Source organism: Halichoerus grypus, chromosome 5 (assembly GCF_964656455.1).
Source record: "Halichoerus grypus chromosome 5, mHalGry1.hap1.1, whole genome shotgun sequence".
Taxonomy (NCBI): Eukaryota; Metazoa; Chordata; class Mammalia; order Carnivora; family Phocidae; genus Halichoerus; species Halichoerus grypus.
This window is the reverse complement of record NC_135716.1, coordinates 97,794,262-97,812,947: the sequence shown is the minus strand read 5'-3', so window position 1 is coordinate 97,812,947 and position 18,686 is coordinate 97,794,262. Positions and strand designations below refer to the sequence as shown.

Sequence of the window (18,686 nt, the reverse complement as noted above, 5' to 3'; positions counted from 1 at the left end):
TTCTCCCTACATAACTCAAAACTATCTTTTAAACAGATATCAACAGATATCAGATCAGATCACTCCCTGTTTTTAATATTCCAAAGGATTCCCATTATGCTTTTTAAAAATGTCTATAAAACCCTGCCTCTGATTTATTCTTGTCTCTCTCTCCCCTGGTTTTCTAAGTCCCAGACACATTGGCTTCTTGCAGTGTCATGAACATGCTGAATTCACTCCTACCTCAGCATGTCCTGGCCTGGCTTGTGCCTTATCATTCAAGTCTCTGCGCAAATGTCACTTCCCTAAAGAGACCTACTCGAGCCTACCTAAAATAGCCTTCTCCATCCACACAGTCACTCTCTCCCACCTCACTAATTTTTTAATAGCACTTACCAATACCTGAAATTACATCATTTATTGTTTACTTTTTATTTACCTCCAAAATGTAAGCTCCATCAAGGAGGAAGTTACCTGTCTTATTCATCTTTCTGTCTGTCCCTAGTTGATAGAAAATAAATATTTGCTTACTAAGTATTTAAAAATAAAACTAGATGCTGAAGACATAATTACACCAATTATACACTAAGTATCTTAAAGTAAAAGCTAATAGGAGTACATAATGCATATTTTAACATCTACCATCCCTAAACTCAAAATGATTTAGTGTAATAAATGCTGATTCTTTCAAATGTTTTAAAATTACTTAATAAAATAAGGCCATTCACACTTGATTTGTTTAATAATTTGCTATAATTCACATCAATACAGTACCAGTAATTTGTTCAGTAAATAGTATAAAACTAAAATCTGAAAAATGTTAAAGTTGATTACACCAGATTAACAACAACAAAAAGATCCAAATAGCCATAAAAATCCAAGAGAGCACAGGCAGTAATTTCTCTGACACTGGCAGTAGCAATAGTTTTCCAGGTATGTCTTCTAAGGCAAAGGAAACAAAAATAAACTACTGGGACTACATCAAAATAAAAAGCTTCTGCACAGCAAAGGAAACAATCAACAAAACAAAAAGACAACCTATGGAATGGGAGAAGATATTTGCAAATGACATATCTGATAAAGGGTTAATATCTAAAATACATAAAGAACTTACACAACTGAACACCAAAAAACCAAATAATCCAATTAAAAATGGGCAGATGACATGAACAGATATGCCTCCAAAGACGACATTCAGATAGCCAACAGACACATGAAAAGATGCTCAACATCATTAACCATCAGGGAAATGCAAATCAGAACCACAATGAGGTATCACCTCACATCTTTCAGAATGGTAAATAAAAAACACAAGAAACAAAGGGGTGTTGGTAAGGATTTGGAGAAAAAGGAAAGGAACCCTTGTGCACTGTTGGTGGGAATGCAAACTGGTACAGTCACTGTGGAAAACAGTATGGAGGTTCCTCAAAAAATTAAGAATAGGATTACCATATGATCCAGTAATTCCATTACTGGGTATTTACCCAAAGAATACAAAAACACTAATCCAAAAAGATATATGCACCCTTATGTTTATTTTAGCATTATTTACAATAGCCATGATATGGAAGCAACCCAAATATCCATCAATAGATGAATATATAAATAAGATGTGGTATACACACCATACACACAAACAATGGAATATTAACACATATACACAATGGAATATTACTCAGCCTTACAAAAGAATGAAATCTTGCCATTTGCAACAACATGGACGGATGGTGTAATGCTAAGTGAAATAAATCAGTGACAGAAGGACAAGTACCATATGATTTCACTCGTATGTGGAATTTAAGAAACAAAGAAAAAGAGACAAACAAAAAAAACCAGACTCTATAACTATAGAGAACACACAGATGGTTACCAGAGGGGAGGTGGGGCAGGGGGGATGGGTGAAATAGGTGAAGGAGATTCAGAATACAATTATCTTGATGAGCACCAGGTGATATATAGAATTGTTGAATCACTATATTGTATACCTGAAACTAATATAACACTGTACATTAAATATACTGGAATTTTAATAATAAATTTTAAAAAAGTTATATATGGATTAAAAGAGAGATCGCAAATAGAATAGGAAAGACTACAAACAAGGGAAGAGGTCAATCTCCCTCACCTTGTAGGTCTGTCACCTTTATTTTCATATCATAGGATCCTGTTAGCAAGTAGTGAGCTCCAGGAGAGAATCGAACAGAGCGAACATCACTGGAATGAGGGTGATAACTTTGTACCATTCTTCCTCCTCTTATGTCATACAACATGCAGCTAGAATCTTCTTGTCCTGTGGCTAAGAGACGGCCACTGGGATCTACAGCCACAGATGCCACTGCACTACCTGTATAGAAGAAAGAATAAAAGTTTCATATGGAAAAATCAATACAGCTAAACTACAACAGCTAACTATGTTCACTGAACCAAACACTAAAAATTTAATGTAGCTTATCAAAACTGTTAAGGAAAATTTCAAATTAACATTCAACCAATAAACACTTGCATCCTTTTTAGAGACAAAGTATGAGAAATGAGAAAGTCTGTGTTTTTGTCACGTGGGGGGAACCCCCTGGGACACCATTACTTATAGTGCAATAGATGAGCCACTTTTCCTAAGGCAGTGCTATCAGTGCGGGCTAAGTGTCCAGAATAGTCCCATAACAAGCTTAGAGTCTAGTTAGGGGAACAAGAAATTAAACAACAAAATATGTTTTAGGACACAGTGTAGGAAATGTCTCTAAGCAATACAGCAATAACTGCCAGGAGAAACTAGATGAAAATAAGCACTGAGTCCACATTTTGCAGCCCTAAATCTAGACCATGCATTTTCACTGGGGGCAATAATGCCCACCCAGGGGGTGCAAAATGGTTCTCAGGAGATGAAAAAATCTTAAATAGTTTGTAGCTCCAAAGCTTAACCCCACCCAATAAAATCTATTCCTAGTATTTAATGTCTCTGGTTAGGAAAAAATTTATTTAGTTTTTCTCCTTGCATGTGGGGGGGAGCAATAATGAAAATAAAATAAAATGAAATGAAAATAAAATAATAAAAATAAAATAAAATAAAAATTAACCTAGGAGCAATCAGAAGGCACTGAAGTACTGCAAGGTATGATGGGCTCTGGCTGTTGTGTGGACCATGGACTGAAGGGGGCAAAAGTGGGAATGCAGTGTACAGAAAGGAAGCTCTTGCAGTGGTTAAGCTGAGAGATGGTGGTGTTTTATCCCAGAGTGGTGGCAATAAAAATGGAAAGTAGTAGAGGGATTTAAGATAAATTTTGGAGGCTAAAACAACACAATTTGCTTATGAATTGTTTATTGGAGGAAAGGAGAGAAAGAAGGATCCAGGGAGACTCTTTTAGCCATGAACAATGGGTGGTAGCACCACTTAGGTGAGGAGGTCTGAGGTAGTTTTGTTTGAGAAGAGAAGTCATGATTCAACGGTTTAAGACATGTTAAGTTTGACATATCCTCTAAGATATTCAAAAGGACATGTCAAGTAGGTGGATTAGAAATATGAGGCTGGCATGTAGAAGAGGTTTGGGCTAGAGATAAAAATTTAAGATCTGTCAGCACAGGAATTACACTTAAAGCTGGAGGAATAGAATGTACTCATGTAGAAAGGAAGGAGACAAAGACACACAGGCAATCAGACAACAAAAAGAAAGAAAAGGCATCCAAATCGGTAAGGAAGACGTAAAACTTTCACTATTTGTAGATGACCTATACGTGTGTGTGTGTGTGTGTGTGTGTGTATATATATATATATATATATATATATATATATAAAGAGAGAGAGAGAAAACCTGAAAGACTCTGAAAAACTGCTAGAATAAACGGATTTAGTAAAGTCATAGGATACAATATCAATGTACAGAAGTCTGTTGCATTTTATACACCAATAATGAAGCAGAGGAAAGAGAAATTAAGAAAACAATCCCACTTACAACTGCACCAAAAATAATAAGATACCTAGGAATAAACCTAACCAAAGAGGCGAAAGAGGTCTGCTCTGAAAACTATAAAACACTGATGAAAGAAACTGAAGACGACACAAAGAAATGGAAAGACATTCCATGCTCATGGATTGGAAGAATATTGTTAAAATGCCTACACTACCCAGAGCAATCTACACATTTAATGCAATCACCATCAAAATACCAATAGCATTTTTCACAGAACTAAAACAAACAATTCTAAAATTTGTATGGAACCAAAAAAGATCCCAAATAGCCAAAGCAATCTTGAAAAAGAAAAGCAAAGCTGGTGGCATCACAATTCTGGACTTCAAGCTCTATTACAAAGCTGTCATCATCAAAACATTATGGTACTGGCATAAAAATAGGCACATAGATCAATAGAACAGAAAAGAAAACCCAGAAATGAACCCACAACTATATGGTCAATTAATCTTTGACATAGCAGGAAAGAATATCCAATGGGAAAAAGAGAGTCTCCTCAACAAATGGTGTTGGGAAAACTGGACAGCCACCTGCAGAAGAATGAAATTGGATCAGATTTTTATACCATACACAAAAATAAATTCAAAATCGATTAAAGACCTAAATGTGAGACCTGAAACCATAAAAATACTAGAAGAAAACACAGGCAGTAACTTCTTTGACATTGGCCAAAGCAGCTTTTTTCTAGATATGTCTCCTGAAGCAAGGGAAGCAAAAGCAAAAATAAACTACTGGGACTACATCAAAATAAAAAGCATCTGTACAGGGAAGAAAACAATCAACAGAACTAAAAGGCAACCCACAGGATGGGAGAAGACATTTGCAAATCACATTATCTGATAAAGGATTAGCATCCAAAATCTATAAAGCACTTATTCAACTCAACACCAAAAAACCAAATAATCCAATTAAAAATGGGCAGAGACATGAACAGACATTTCTCCAAATAAGTCATACAGATGGCCAACAGACACACAAAAAGATGTTCATCATCAATTACCATCAGGGAAATGTAAATAATGAGATATCACCTCGCACCTTTCAGAATGGCTAAAAGCAACAACACAAGAAACAGTATAAAGGTTCCTCAAAAAGTTAAAGAAAGATAAACCTACCCTACAATGCAGCAATTGCATTACTAGGTATTTACCCAAAGAATGCAAAAACAATCAAAGGGATACATTCATATAAGATGATACGTTTATAGCAGTATTATTTACAATAGCCAAATTATGGAAGTATCCATTGGACTTCCAATTATGGAAGGTGTCCATCAACTGATGAATGGATAAAGAAAATGTGTGTATGTGTGTGTATATATATATAATACATGTGTATTAAATATATATATATGCACACATTTTCTTTAACCATTGATCAATGGATACACACACACACACACACACACAGGCAGAAAAGGGAGTCTAAAATAAAATAAATGGCAGGATACTGAAACACTCTTAAATACCAGTGTTTTAAAAAGGTGATACAACACAAAGAGCAGTATCCTCAGTTTACATGGAAAAATTCAAGGTATATTGTTAAGTTTAAAATGTGAGGCATGTATTATATGTGGGGGGGAGCAATAATGAAAATAAAATAAAATGAAATGAAAATAAAATAATAAAAATAAAATAAAATAAAAATTAACCTAGGAGCAATCAGAAGGCACTGAAGTACTGCAAGGTATGATGGGCTCTGGCTGTGTGTTAAGTTTAAAATGTGAGGCATGTATTAAATGTGGGGGGGAGCAATAATGAAAATAAAATAAAATGAAATGAAAATAAAATAATAAAAATAAAATAAAATAAAAATTAACCTAGGAGCAATCAGAAGGCACTGAAGTACTGCAAGGTATGATGGGCTCTGGCTGTTGTGTGGACCATGGACTGAAGGGGGCAAAAGTGGGAATGCAGTGTATGTATGCATTTGAGGCAAAACTGAGGAGTATGCATTTGAGGCAAAACTGAGGCAAAACTGAGGCAAAACTGAGGCAAAACTGATGTATGTATGCATTTGAGGCAAAACTGAGGCAAAACTGAGGAGCTACAAACTATTTAAGATTTTTTCATCTCCTGAGAACCATTTTGCACCCCCTGGGTGGGCATTATTGCCCCCAGTGAAAATGCATGGTCTAGATTTAGGGCTGCAAAATGTGGACTCAGTGCTTATTTTCATCTAGTTTCTCCTGGCAGTTATTGCTGTATTGCTTAGAGACATTTCCTTATTATTGCTGTATTGCTTAGAGACATTTCATTATTGCTCCCCCCTCACACCATTTCTGTGTGCATGTATACATATGTTTAAAGAAGACAGAAGATTATGATATATACAAACTTCTTGTTTATATACTTACAGATTATGTATAGAGGAATAAATAAGAAACTGGTCCCTTAGGGAGACACCAAGGAATAGGAGTAGGAAGAAAATGATTTTGTTTAATTTCAATTTCTGCAGTATGTATTTAAAAAAAAAAAAAAGACTTTTTTTTTTTTTTAAAGGTCTGAGTTCTAAAATAGCCCTGCTAACATGTTGTGATGAGCACTGGGTATTATAGGCAACTAATGAATCATTGAACACTACATCAAAAACTAATGATGTACTATATGTTGGTTAACTGAACATAATAATAAAAAAAAGGAAAAAAACAAAATAGCCCTGTTAACATAATAATTAGGGCATGACACTTTATCTCCCTGGGCTTCAGTCTCCTGAGCTGAATTTTATTTATACAAAGAGAGTAACAGATGGAAGTATTTTGAAAGAACTTAAGGTAATCAATGAAATACCAAGTATTTACTTTACTATTTGTTCCTGTTTTTTTAACATATGTGTTGCAGGGGAGAGGAAGTAGATAAGTACATTTTACAAAGTTTCTTTCTCATATAAATTCATTTAAATTTCAAAAACCTACCAGTCCCATGGAATGTTGTGCCAACAACACGAACACAGCTTGGTACCCGAAGATCCCAAAACCTAACAGTCTTATCTTGGGAACCAGATGCAATCATCCAGCCACTCCAGGTATAAAGTGCTAAAATATGGCCTATAAAAGATCATATACTCAGTTACTACTGTGAAACAAACAGTACTTTTCCTTAACACATTCAAAGGTAGATACTCCTCATTATTGGGCATGTGATGATCTAGTTAATCAAATACACTGACTGGTAGAGATTTTCCACATGTATCAAATATATTGGCAATTTTACTTATTTTATTTTTAAGATTTTATTTATTTCTTTGTGAGAGAGAGAGCACACAGGGAGAGTGAGAGAGAGCAGCACACTCCCCTCCCCACTGAGCAGAGAGCCTGATGTGGGGCTCGATCCCAGGACCCTGAGATCATGACCTGAGCTGAAGGCAGACACTTAACCGACTGAGCCACCCAGGCACCCCTATATGGGCAATTTTCAAAAAATTAAATTCAGTAAAATCCACAACATGAAAACCATACTAAAGAATCTGTTTTGTGATTCAGTATTTCAGGATATCATAATTAGTACTGAAAAAATATTATCATTTTAAATTATAGCAAATTATGGCAAAGCACAGGCTTGTGTGGTTATTAGAACACTGGCTTTGCAAGAGACAGACCTGAGGTCATATCTCAGTTCTGCCATGTTTAGTTGTAAGATACTGCTCAGGTCTTGCCTTTTCAAGTTTTGTTTATTTCATGTGTAAGAAAGAGATAAAACTTCGTGACTTATAAGGTTGTTGTGAGGATTAAATTAAGGAATTATCTGTATAAGCAAAGGATTTAGCACACCAGGGAAATGTTATTTATCATTACTGTGTTGTTATCCAAAGTTCCCAATTTAAATTTTTAAAATAAAAATTTCCTGTCTTGAAGAAGTCCCTTTTGATAAAATATACTCCATTAATGAAAATGCAGAGGGAGAAAAAGCACAGCTTGAACAAAAAGAAAAGTAGCATCTAAGACTATTGCATACCGGTATGTCCACTCAGAGCATGCAGGCCCTGTCCTCTTTGACAATCAGTTGTATAAATGTTACAGTCCCCTGCTCCAGCACTTATCAAAATAGCTCCACCACTTTCTGGGCCTTCCATAAATGCCAAGTCTCTAATTGTCCCATCATGCATACTAAATTCCAGATCCGGTCCTGAAACAACAATAAGAATTAAAAAAAAAAGATGCTGCTCAACTTACTGTGATAATTTGAGATTGCTAAACTGTCTCAAAACTAAGCAAGAATAATGGTAGAGAGGTGTGGTTTATATTTTCATTTAGGGATTAATACTATAATCAATTTCACTTTACTGAGCAAAGAACTTTAAGGGTTTTTTTGGTTTTTTTATTTTTTAAGATTTTTTATTTATTCACTTGAGAGAGACAGAGCAAGCGAGAGCATGAGCTGGGGGGAGAAGCAGGCTCCCCAGCTGAGCAGGGAGCCTGACTTGGAACTCGATCCCAAGACTTCGGGATCATGACCTGAGCCGAAGATAGACACTTAACCAACTGAGCCACCCAGGCACCCCAGCAAAGAACTTTAAGAAATCAAAATACTGATTCAGTTATCATCATACCTAAAACAGAGCTATACATAGTTATCTTCTAATGAAATGAAAGAGAAGACAGGTACACTCTGTAACATATTCATTAATGCACTGTTAGTAGTTAAACTACTAACAATAATTTTTTTAAGATATTATTTATTTATTTTATTTGAGAGAGAGCGAGCAAGCGAGCACAAGCAGGTGGAGTGGCAGAGGAAGAGGGAGAAGCAGACTCCCCACTGAGCAGGGAACCCGATGCGGGGCTCGATCTCAGGACCCTGAGATCATGACCTGAGCCAAAGGCCGAGGCTTAACCAACTGAGCCACCCAGGGGTCCCTGATAACAATAGTTTTCTAATTATTAGACAACAACTATAAGAACTTACTAAAGAAGGGCGCCTGGGTGGCTCAGTCGTTAAGCGTCTGCCTTCGGCTCAGGTCATGATCCCAGGGTCCTGGGATCGAGTCCCACATCGGGCTCCCTGCTCGACAGGAAGCCTGCTTCTCCCTCTCCCACTCCCCCTGCTTGTGTTCCTGCTCTCACTATCTCTCTCTCTGTCAAATAAATAAATAAATAAATAAAATCTTTAAAAAAAAAAAAAGAACTTACTAAAGAAGAATCATGCCTTATGAAGGCAACTAAGCAATTATAATATTAAAAAAAAACTCTCCTTAAGGCTATATTCTTAGATTATATTGAAAATAATACAGAGATATATCAAAGATACAACACAGGGAAAACATTAAGAATACACTGGTAAGCTACTGCTTACATACTTGGGACCTACCTGTTGCATTACAAGTCTCTGCATTGAAGGGCAACACTTTGACATATTTGTCATTTGATCCTGTTGCTAATAACTGCCCACAAGGACTCCAGGCCACACAGTAAATGGATCCTTTATGATGTTTATTCCTTTTAAAACGTACCACTGGCTGCTTAGGGATGTCATGTGCACTAAAAAGAAAAATTACAGAAAGACATTTCAATTTCTTGCTTGCTAAAGTTAATGAAGTTCTATATTATATTTTTGAGGGAGGGAGCAAAAAAGTATCAGACAACATGTCAATAACAATTTTCAAAATCTTGGAAGAAATAAATTTAAAGCATATTTAAAATCCAAAAGTAAAACTATGAACTATTATTAGACTAACCTAACTCCTATTTCAGACCACATAGGAAATAAGATTATTTTTTAAAAAGTCTCCATTTCACATATTTTTCCTGGATTTTAACTCAGAAACACAGAAGAATGAAAAAAGAGTTACTAATGCTTCCAAATTCAGAAAGTTCAAAAAACATTAAACATATAATATGAGCAACTGGGGCGCCTGGGTGGCTCAGTCGTTAAGCATCTGCCTTCAGCTCAGGTCATGATCCCAGGGTCCTGGGATCGAGCCCCGCATCGGGCTCCCTGCTCGGCGGGAAGCCTGCTTCTCCCTCTCCCACTCCCCCTTGCTTGTGTTCCCTCTCTCACTGTCTCTCTCTCTCTCTGTCAAATAAATAAAATCTTTAAAAAAAAAAAAATATGAGCAATTGATTGGGGCTGAGGGAAGGCAAGGGATCCATAAAAAATAAAAGAAGCAAGAACTCTTTCTGGAGTTTCAAATCTGGCAAGGGTTGATGTCATGACTATCCACACACAGTAAGGCAGGTATAAGTGTTCTGGTCCAGTACAAAGTACTAGGTCTTAAAGGACAGGAAGAATTTTTACAGAAAAAGATGATGGCAGGAGAATAGCTCCAGTGAAGATAAAATATTGTAGGGAAAGTGCCAGCTGAATGTGCAGTATGGGAAACAGTCTGTGGGGCGAGCAGGGAGAAGCCCAAGGCGTTCTGGAGACTGAGCGGGATGGACACTGTAGTAGGTGAGGAGCTGCAGGCATGGCTGTGGAACGTCCTGAATAACCATGCTTCTCGAGGGTGTGGCTTTTAATGGAAGTCAGACATTGGTTTAGTGGAGTAAGAGCATCTTACCTGCACTTTAAAACACAGACTAATATTAGGATACTAAAGAAATTATTAGATATGATAACATCAAATCTATGTAAGAAAATGTACATGTTTTTGGAGATTCATCCTAAAGGGTGAAGTGACATATCTAGGATTTTACCTTAAAATACCTTAGCAAACAAACAAAAAGGATGAAGCAAATGGGACAAAAATCTTGACAATTACTTCATTTCACTGTACTAATCTCTACTTTTGTGTATGTTTGAAGTTTCATAATTAAAAACAGAAAAAAAAGACTGATAAATAGCCAATACCTAGAAGGTGCTTAATACTGATCTAGAAAATAGATCAGATCAAAAGATTCTTTCTAGTTGCATATCTAATTCATGACCTAATCAAAACATTTTATGACAAAAATTTCTAAAATTAGTCAATGAGGGGCGCCTGGGTGGCTCAGTCGTTAAGCGTCTGCCTTCGGCTCAGGTCATGATCTCAGGGTCCTGGGATCGAGCCCTGCATTGGGCTCCCTGCTCAGTGGGAAGCCTGCTTCTCCCTGTCCCACTCCCCCTGCTTGTGTTCCCTCTCTCGCTGTGTCTCTCTCTGTCAAATAAATAAACAAAAATCTTTTTAAAAATAAATAAATAAAATTAGTCAATGATTCTTATATTTCTTAAGCATTGAAAATAAAAATTTTAAAGCTTAATAAAAAGAAATAAAAATTAAACCCTACTGAATGGCAATTCTGAAAAAGGAACCAATATAGCTAAATTAAAAACTAAAGCAAGAATGATAGTACAAACCACCTACCCTTACCTTGGATCAATTACTTCTGGATAGGCACATACTCTCAGAGTTTTTGAATTTGAACCTACAGCATATAAACCACCACTCGGATGAAAAGCCACTGCTCTAACAGCTTGTGTGTCTTCTAGGGTATTAATACAAACAAATTGTTTTTTTGATTTGTCATCCTGTGGAAAGAATAAATATGAAAGTCATCTTATGAAAAAAATGAATTTGAAAGAATTCATCTTTAGCCCATTTTAAATTCATTTGAACAGCATTATTCACTTTATCACTTTATGTTCACTACCTATAATCACATATTATTTTAAATGACAAATCCAAATTAACCCAAATTTTTCCTTTTTTGCTGCCCATTGCTGAACTAAGTTCAGAAAGCTCATAACCACTGAAGTTTTTCTTTGCTTACTATGACAAAACATAAGACTATGCATTCTCATATAAAGTTATCTTTAACTATCAAGAAAAAAACAGCCCACATATATATTTTTTATAAAATTAACATAATATCAGGGCTCCTGGGTGGCTATCGTTAAGTGTCTGCCTTCGGCTCGGGTCATGATCCCAGGGTGCTGGGATCGAGCCCCGCATCGGGCTCCCTGCTTGGCGGGAAGCCTGCTTCTCCCTCTCCCACTCCCCCTGCTTGTGTTCCCTCTCTCGCTGTGTCTCTGTCAAATAAATAAAATCTTTAAAAAATAAAATAAAATAAAAAATAAAATAAAATTAACATAATATCATTTGTGTTTCTAAAAGTAGGAAGTATAAAAGACTATTACTCAATCCACTTCCACTTGGGTGGGGGTGGGGGAGGATAGTTTACCATTATCTCCAGCAATGAATACTTTAATATTTCAAACTGAAATTGTAAAATACTCCTTTAAAATTATAAAAATGATTTTAATCACATTTAATTTGAACCTCATTTTTATTTTAAACTGTCAACTTATCTGTCCTCTTCTGAGGAAGGCAAGCTGAAGCAATGCTATATAAAAGCTCTGATGACTCCTGCTATTAATATCATTTGAAACTACCCTGCTACCCTGACCACAATGGACTGGACCTGGAACAGGGACAGCTAGATTGGGTGTAGTCAACAGACCTAACTAAATCCTGCCCTTCGGAAGTATGGATGTCAACTACACACACAAAGGCAAGTCACTTCAGCTCTAGGACCCATAGTGACTATATCAATGAAGAGATTATGCCTCTCCCTACACAAACTTTTATGTATTCATGCAATAAATACATCCTCATGGGGGAATAAGGGGAAAACCTGATAGGTCATACCATGTCTGTCTTACATAATTGAATTAAATTCTTTTATTATTCATTTGAATTTATTTGATTAGAAATGCTACATTTTCCATTAACCTGCATACAAGAAATGTGACTGCCAAATGAACAGCAATGGTAGATAAGAGAAAAAGAGAGGGAAATGACTAACTGATTAAATGGCCTATAGCACACTAATGATAATTACTAAGGGTTGCTTTAGAACAGATGTGGCAGAGCCACCAATTAACTTTATTTGCTCTTCTTTAGTGTGTTTAAATATTTTAAGAAACTTGTTCTATTTTTAAAATAGATTTCACATATGGGGCGCCTGGGTGGCTCAGTTGGTTAAGCGACTGCCTTCGGCTCAGGTCATGATCCTGGAGTCCCTGGATCGAGTCCCGCATCGGGCTCCCTGCTCGGCAGGGAGTCTGCTTCGTCCTCTGACCCTATCCCCTCTCATGTGTTCTCTCTCTCTCATTCTCTCTCTCTCAAATAAATAAATAAAATCTTTAAAAAAAAATAGATTTCACATAAAAATCTACATTCCTATAATTTCCTGAAAACCAAAAGAACTGGAAATACTAGATAAGCATATTTCTTTGTGCAAGGGACAAATATTCTCATGTGCTTATCACGTAAGTCAATTTTATTCATTTATGTTACCTGTTTGGCCCCATAAACATCTGAAATAATGGTTTTGTCTATGAGGTTAAAATTTGAGCTAAAGAAAATAAGACAGAATGAAGCTATATAGTAGTTGAGAGAAGGATGTCTGGTTCCAAAGCAAAAACAGCTGCATTGAAGAGAAGCCCAAAAGAAATACCAATAATATCTGAACAAATTAACCGTAGGGACCAGAGAGTAGTGCACAGCCCCAACTCATGAGCCAAGATTGCTCCTCGGCCATTAAAATGAATACTTTCAAATATTTTCTGAGGCAACTTAACCAGTGAAAGCTCAACTACCTCGAGACAAATAACATCATCAACAATAACGATTATTTCTAAAAATGGTTCTATGAATTGAGAATTTCTTAGCAATATCTCCAGGTATATATAAAAATAATAATGAAAATTTCTTCCCCAAAGTATTACCTCTTCCCCTCTTGACCTTGATAGATTCCCTGAAGAATCTCCAAGAGGTGGATTAATGACCGAATGTTCTGATGAGCTGTATGAATAGAAATTCAAATAAAGTTTACTCTGAATATAAAAACAGAAACTAAATTGATCTTTTCAATCTCTAATACTTATTTTTTTGGCAAATGACCCACACTGACCCCAAAGTAACTCTCTGAAGCCATTTATTCAGAGGCTCTGGGACTCAGTGACACCAAGCATAGTTGAAAGGAGGGAGTGAGAAAGTGGAAAGGAGATTAAAAATTTTATAGTGAGATGTGAAGTAGCTTTCCCCCGTGGAGTTCTAGAATCCTGGATGCTATGCTTAAATGTTAACCCAGGCAGGAACTTGGATCGCTCTTTAGGAAAATTACCTGACCCAAGAGAAAAGACTAACAGAAACTGACAGTTGAGAGTCTTCAATAAAACAATGTTTCCCCTTAATCACTTTTTGTCATGGAGACAGATCCATCATATACATAGCCTTCCTCCCAGTCAGCTTTTTTTTTTCTTTATGCCTCACTCTTTACAGATAGTCAAAGATTTCCAGATACTTGAAGAAAGCCTCCTAGATAAAAGCCAGAAACTAAAACAAACAGAAAAAGTGGGTGCCTGGGTGGCTCAGTTGGTAAAGTGTCTGACTTCGGATCACGTCATGATCTCAAGGTCCTGGGATCAAGCCTCAAGTCAGGCTCTGCACTCAGTGGGGAGTCTGCTTCTTCCTCTGTCCCTCCCCCTGCTTGTGCACGAGCTCTCTCTCTCTAATAAATTAAATCTTAAAAAGAAAATAAAACAACAGAAAAAGGAATTTGGTTTGTATCTCCCTGATAAGTGATATTGAGTATTTCTTCATGTGTCTGTTGGCCATCTGTATGTCTTTGGAAATATGTGTATGTATGTCTTCTGCTCATTTTTTAATTGGATTGTTTTTGGGGTGTTGAATTTTGTAAGTGAATTTTATATATTTTGGATACTAACCCTTTATCAGATATGTTATTTACAAATATCTTCTTCAATTCCAAAGGTTACTTTTTAGTTTTGCTGATTGTTTCCTTCACTGTACAGAAGCTTTTCATTTTGATGAAGTCCCAATGGTTTATTTTTGCTTTCAACATGTTTCCCTTGCCTCAGGAGACATATCTAGTAAGAAGTTGCTACAGCAAATATCCAAAGAGTTTGCTGCCTGTGTTCTCCTCTAGGATTTTAATGGTTTCTTATCTCACATTTAGGTCTTTAATCCATTTTGAATTTATTTTTGTGTATGGTACAAGAAACTGGTCCAGTTTCATTCTTTTGCATGTTGTTGTCCAATTTTCCCAACACCATTTGTTAAAGAGACTATCCTTTTCCCATTGGTTATTCTTTCCTGCTTTGTCAGAGATTAATTGACTATATAGTTGTGGGTTCATTTCTGGGTTTTCTATTCTGTTCTCTTGATCTATGTGTCTATTTTTATGTCAGTACCATGCTGTTTTGATCACTATAGCTTTGTGATATAACAAATCAAAACTACAATGAGATATCACCTCACATCTGTCAGAATGGCTAAAAGCAACAACACAAGAAACAACAGGTGTTGGCAAGGATGTGGAGAAAGGGGAACCCTCTTGCACTGTTGGTGGGAATGCAAACTGGTGCAGCCACTCTGGAAAACAGTATGAAGATTCCCTCAAGAAGTTAAAGATAGAACTACCCTATAACCCAGCAATTGCACTACTAGATATTTATCCAAAGAATGCAAAACACTAATTCAAAGGGATACATGCATATAAAATGATATGTTTATAGCAGCATTATTTACAATAGCCAAATTATGGAAGCAGCCCAGGTGTCCAGTGCTTGAAGAATGGATAAAGAAAATGTGGTATACACAACGGAATATTATTCAGCAATAAAGAAGAATAAAATCTTGCCATTTGCAATAATGTAGATGGAGCCAGAAAGTATTATGCTAAGTGAAATAAGTCAGAAAAAGACAAATACCATATGATTTCACTCATATGTGGAATTTAAGAAACAAAACAAACAAGTAAAGGGAAAAAAGAGAGAGGTAAACCAAGAAACAAACTCTAACTACAGAGAACAAACTGATGGTTACCAGAGGGGAAGTGGGTAGGGGGAAGGGATAAATAGGTGATGGGGATTAAGGAGTGCACTTGCTATGATGAGCCCTGGGTGTTGCATGTTAAGTGTTGAATCACTAAACTGTACAACTGAAACTAATATTATACTGTATGTTAACTAACTGGAATTTAAATAAAAACTTAAAAAAAAACAGAAAAAGGAATTTGGAAGGAGGGAGGAAACAAAACCTACAAAAACATAATTTAAATTCTTAGAGATGTAAGAGGAAATAATAAATCCAGGAAACAAGAATGAGACCTAAAAAAAAATTTTTTTAAGGAAAATTTGAGAATAAGAGCTTAGAAAATAACAATATGGTAGAAAACAACCAATAGAAAATGGAGGTGAGGAAATTGCTAAATAAAAAATATTTTCGCAATTTCCCAGAACTTAAGTTTCTAGCCTAAAAGGACCCATTAGTACCCAGAAGAATGGAAGGAAAATAGACTTATTCTGATATATATCATCATGAAATTTTTAGAACATCAGGGAAGAGAAAGTCCTAAAAAATGCCAGATGGAAAAAGCAACAGTCTTCATACAAAGGATCAGGTCACAACAGCGTCAGACTTCTTAACAAGAACACTGAAACATGTAGCAATACCTTTGAAACCCCAAGGAATGATTTCCATCCTAGACCTCTATACTCAGCTATACTAACAAATAAAATGGGAAATATTTAGACATGCAAGGTCTCAGAAACTTTACCTCTAATGTGCCCATTTTTAGGAAACTACATGAGATCCTGAAAACATGTAATCCAATACAGAGAAGAGGCAAAGGAAATTCCCAGGAAGAGGGTGAAGGGAAGTCTCAGGACTCTCAGGCCTGAATAAGATGGCCCAGAGGTAATGAATATAAAGTGAAGCAAGAGTGATCCTGGAGGATGTCTCCCAGGGGGGATAAATGGAAAAGAGACAACTATCTGATACTTTGTACTACAATGAGAGAAGTTTTAGGATTTTACAGTTTTGTCAAGCAATCAACAGAGAGTTTAGTGAGAGGTACTAAGAAAATTAAGTAGGTGCACACATACAAAGACACAAAAAAATGAGGCAATTAATGTCTCCATGAAAAATAAAAGTTGTATGAAAAGAAAACATAATCATATTATATTACATGACTCAGATGTAAATAACATTTACATGGCCATGGTAATGTTAACACTGATTACTGATTTTATTTTACTTTTAAAGATTTTATTTATTTGGCAGAGAGAGACACAGCGAGAGAGGGAACACAAGCAGGAGGAGTGGGAGAGGGAGAAGCAGGCTTCCCGCGGAGCAGGGAGTCTGATGTGGGGCTCAATCCCAGGACCCTGAGATCATGACCTGAGCTGAAGGCAGACGCTTAATGACTGAGCCACCCAATTGATATATTGGAAAGAAAGAGTAGACAAAGTGAATGTAATGTGGGTGAGGAGTATGGTAGCTAAATCTAACTGGCAGGGAAGCAACAGATAATAAAAATAGTAACAGAAGCACGTTATTCAGAAATATGGAGATATGTAGCACAAGAAACAGCTAGCTGGGTTGAAAATAGCAGCCTACCAGAAATAGAAATCATAGACAAAGATGGATAAGATAGCCTCAAAGTGTTGTCTTTTTAAAACATGTACGTATGTTACTTTAATTTAAAAAAAAAAATCAGGGGCGCCTGTGTGGCTCAGTTGGTTAAGCGGCTGCCTTCAGCTCGGGTCATGATCCCAGGGTCCTGCGATCGAGCCCCACATAGGGGGCCTTGCTCAGCGGGGAGCCTGCTTCTCCCCTGCCTGCCGTTCCCCCTACTTGTGCTTGCTCTCTGTCTCTCTCTCTCATTGTCAAATAAATAAAATTTTTAAAAAATAAATAAAAATAAAAATCAATTTTAAAATTTGAGTTCTAGTTTGCGGAGTACAAAAATACAGTTACAGAAACTGTAATAAGGAAGTAAATATTAGATAAACTTGTTCTTAAATATAAAACCAGAATTTTTGATACAAAATTTATAAGGCCAATCTAATTTCTGTAAGCATCCGAAGGCCAAATTATACACTCTCAAAGGTGTCTGATGTTAAGAATAGATGAAGAAGGGACACCTCGGTGGCTCAGTCGGTTTAGCGTCTGCCTTCGGCTCAGGTCATGGTCCCAGGGTCCTGGGATAGAGTCCCGCATTGGGCTCCCTGCTCAGCGGGAAGCCTGCTTCTCCCTCTGCCTGCTGCTTCCCTGCTTGTGCTCTGATAAATGAATAAATCTTAAAAAAAAAAAAAAAAAGAAGAGATGAAGGAACTCATATGTGGAATTTAAGAAACAAAACAAATGAGCAAAGGGGAAAAAAGAGACAAACCAAGAAACAGACTCTTACCTATAGGGAACTAATGGTTACCAGAGAGGAGGTGGGTAGCAAGGGGAAGGGTGAACACGTGATGGGGATGAAGGAGTGCACTTGTGAGGATGAGCACTGGGTGATTAAAAACTTAAAAAAAAAAAAGAATAGATGAAGAACATACTCCTTAACTATTCCTACTGCATAAATTAACACTTGTTTACTAAGGATAGCAAGATAAAAAATCTTCCCTGATTAGTGAAAACATAAATATGCAAGATGTCTTTAATTGCGGTAACTGCCAGAGCTGCCAAGATGGTTTTGCTGCAACCATCCCAACATGTTATAAAACATCTTCTGCCCTCGGGACGCCTGGGTGGCTCAGTCGGTTGAGCGGCTGCCTTCGGCTCGGGTCATGATCCCAGGGTCCTGGGATCGAGTCCCACATTGGGCTCCTTGCTAGGCAGGGAGCCGGCTTCTCCCTCTGCCTGCCTCTCCCCCTGCTTGTGTTCTGTCTCTCTCTCTGACAAATGAATAAATAAAATCTTTAAAAAAAAAAAAAAAAAAATCTTCTGCCCTCAAAGTCTGTGAATTAAAATATTATTGGTTGAAAGGTATCAATGGCAAGAAGAAAGAAAATCAGGGAGAAG

General features: G+C 36.7%; 1 protein-coding gene across 5 annotated transcripts in view; it reads right to left on the bottom strand.

The window, feature by feature from the left end:
* Positions 1–18,686, bottom strand: part of WDR47 (WD repeat domain 47) — a 57,600-nt gene that overhangs the window by 2,120 nt on the left and 36,794 nt on the right. For all 5 annotated transcript variants that reach the window (XM_036109818.2, XM_078072647.1, XM_036109822.2 and 2 more), the window contains 6 exons: positions 13,586–13,661; positions 11,226–11,383; positions 9,248–9,417; positions 7,895–8,065; positions 6,856–6,987; positions 2,105–2,323 (listed from right to left, as the gene is read on the bottom strand). In XM_036109818.2, the coding sequence (XP_035965711.2) occupies positions 2,105–2,323; positions 6,856–6,987; positions 7,895–8,065; positions 9,248–9,417; positions 11,226–11,383; positions 13,586–13,661 (926 nt within the window). The remainder of the gene's footprint in view (positions 1–2,104; positions 2,324–6,855; positions 6,988–7,894; positions 8,066–9,247; positions 9,418–11,225; positions 11,384–13,585; positions 13,662–18,686) is intronic.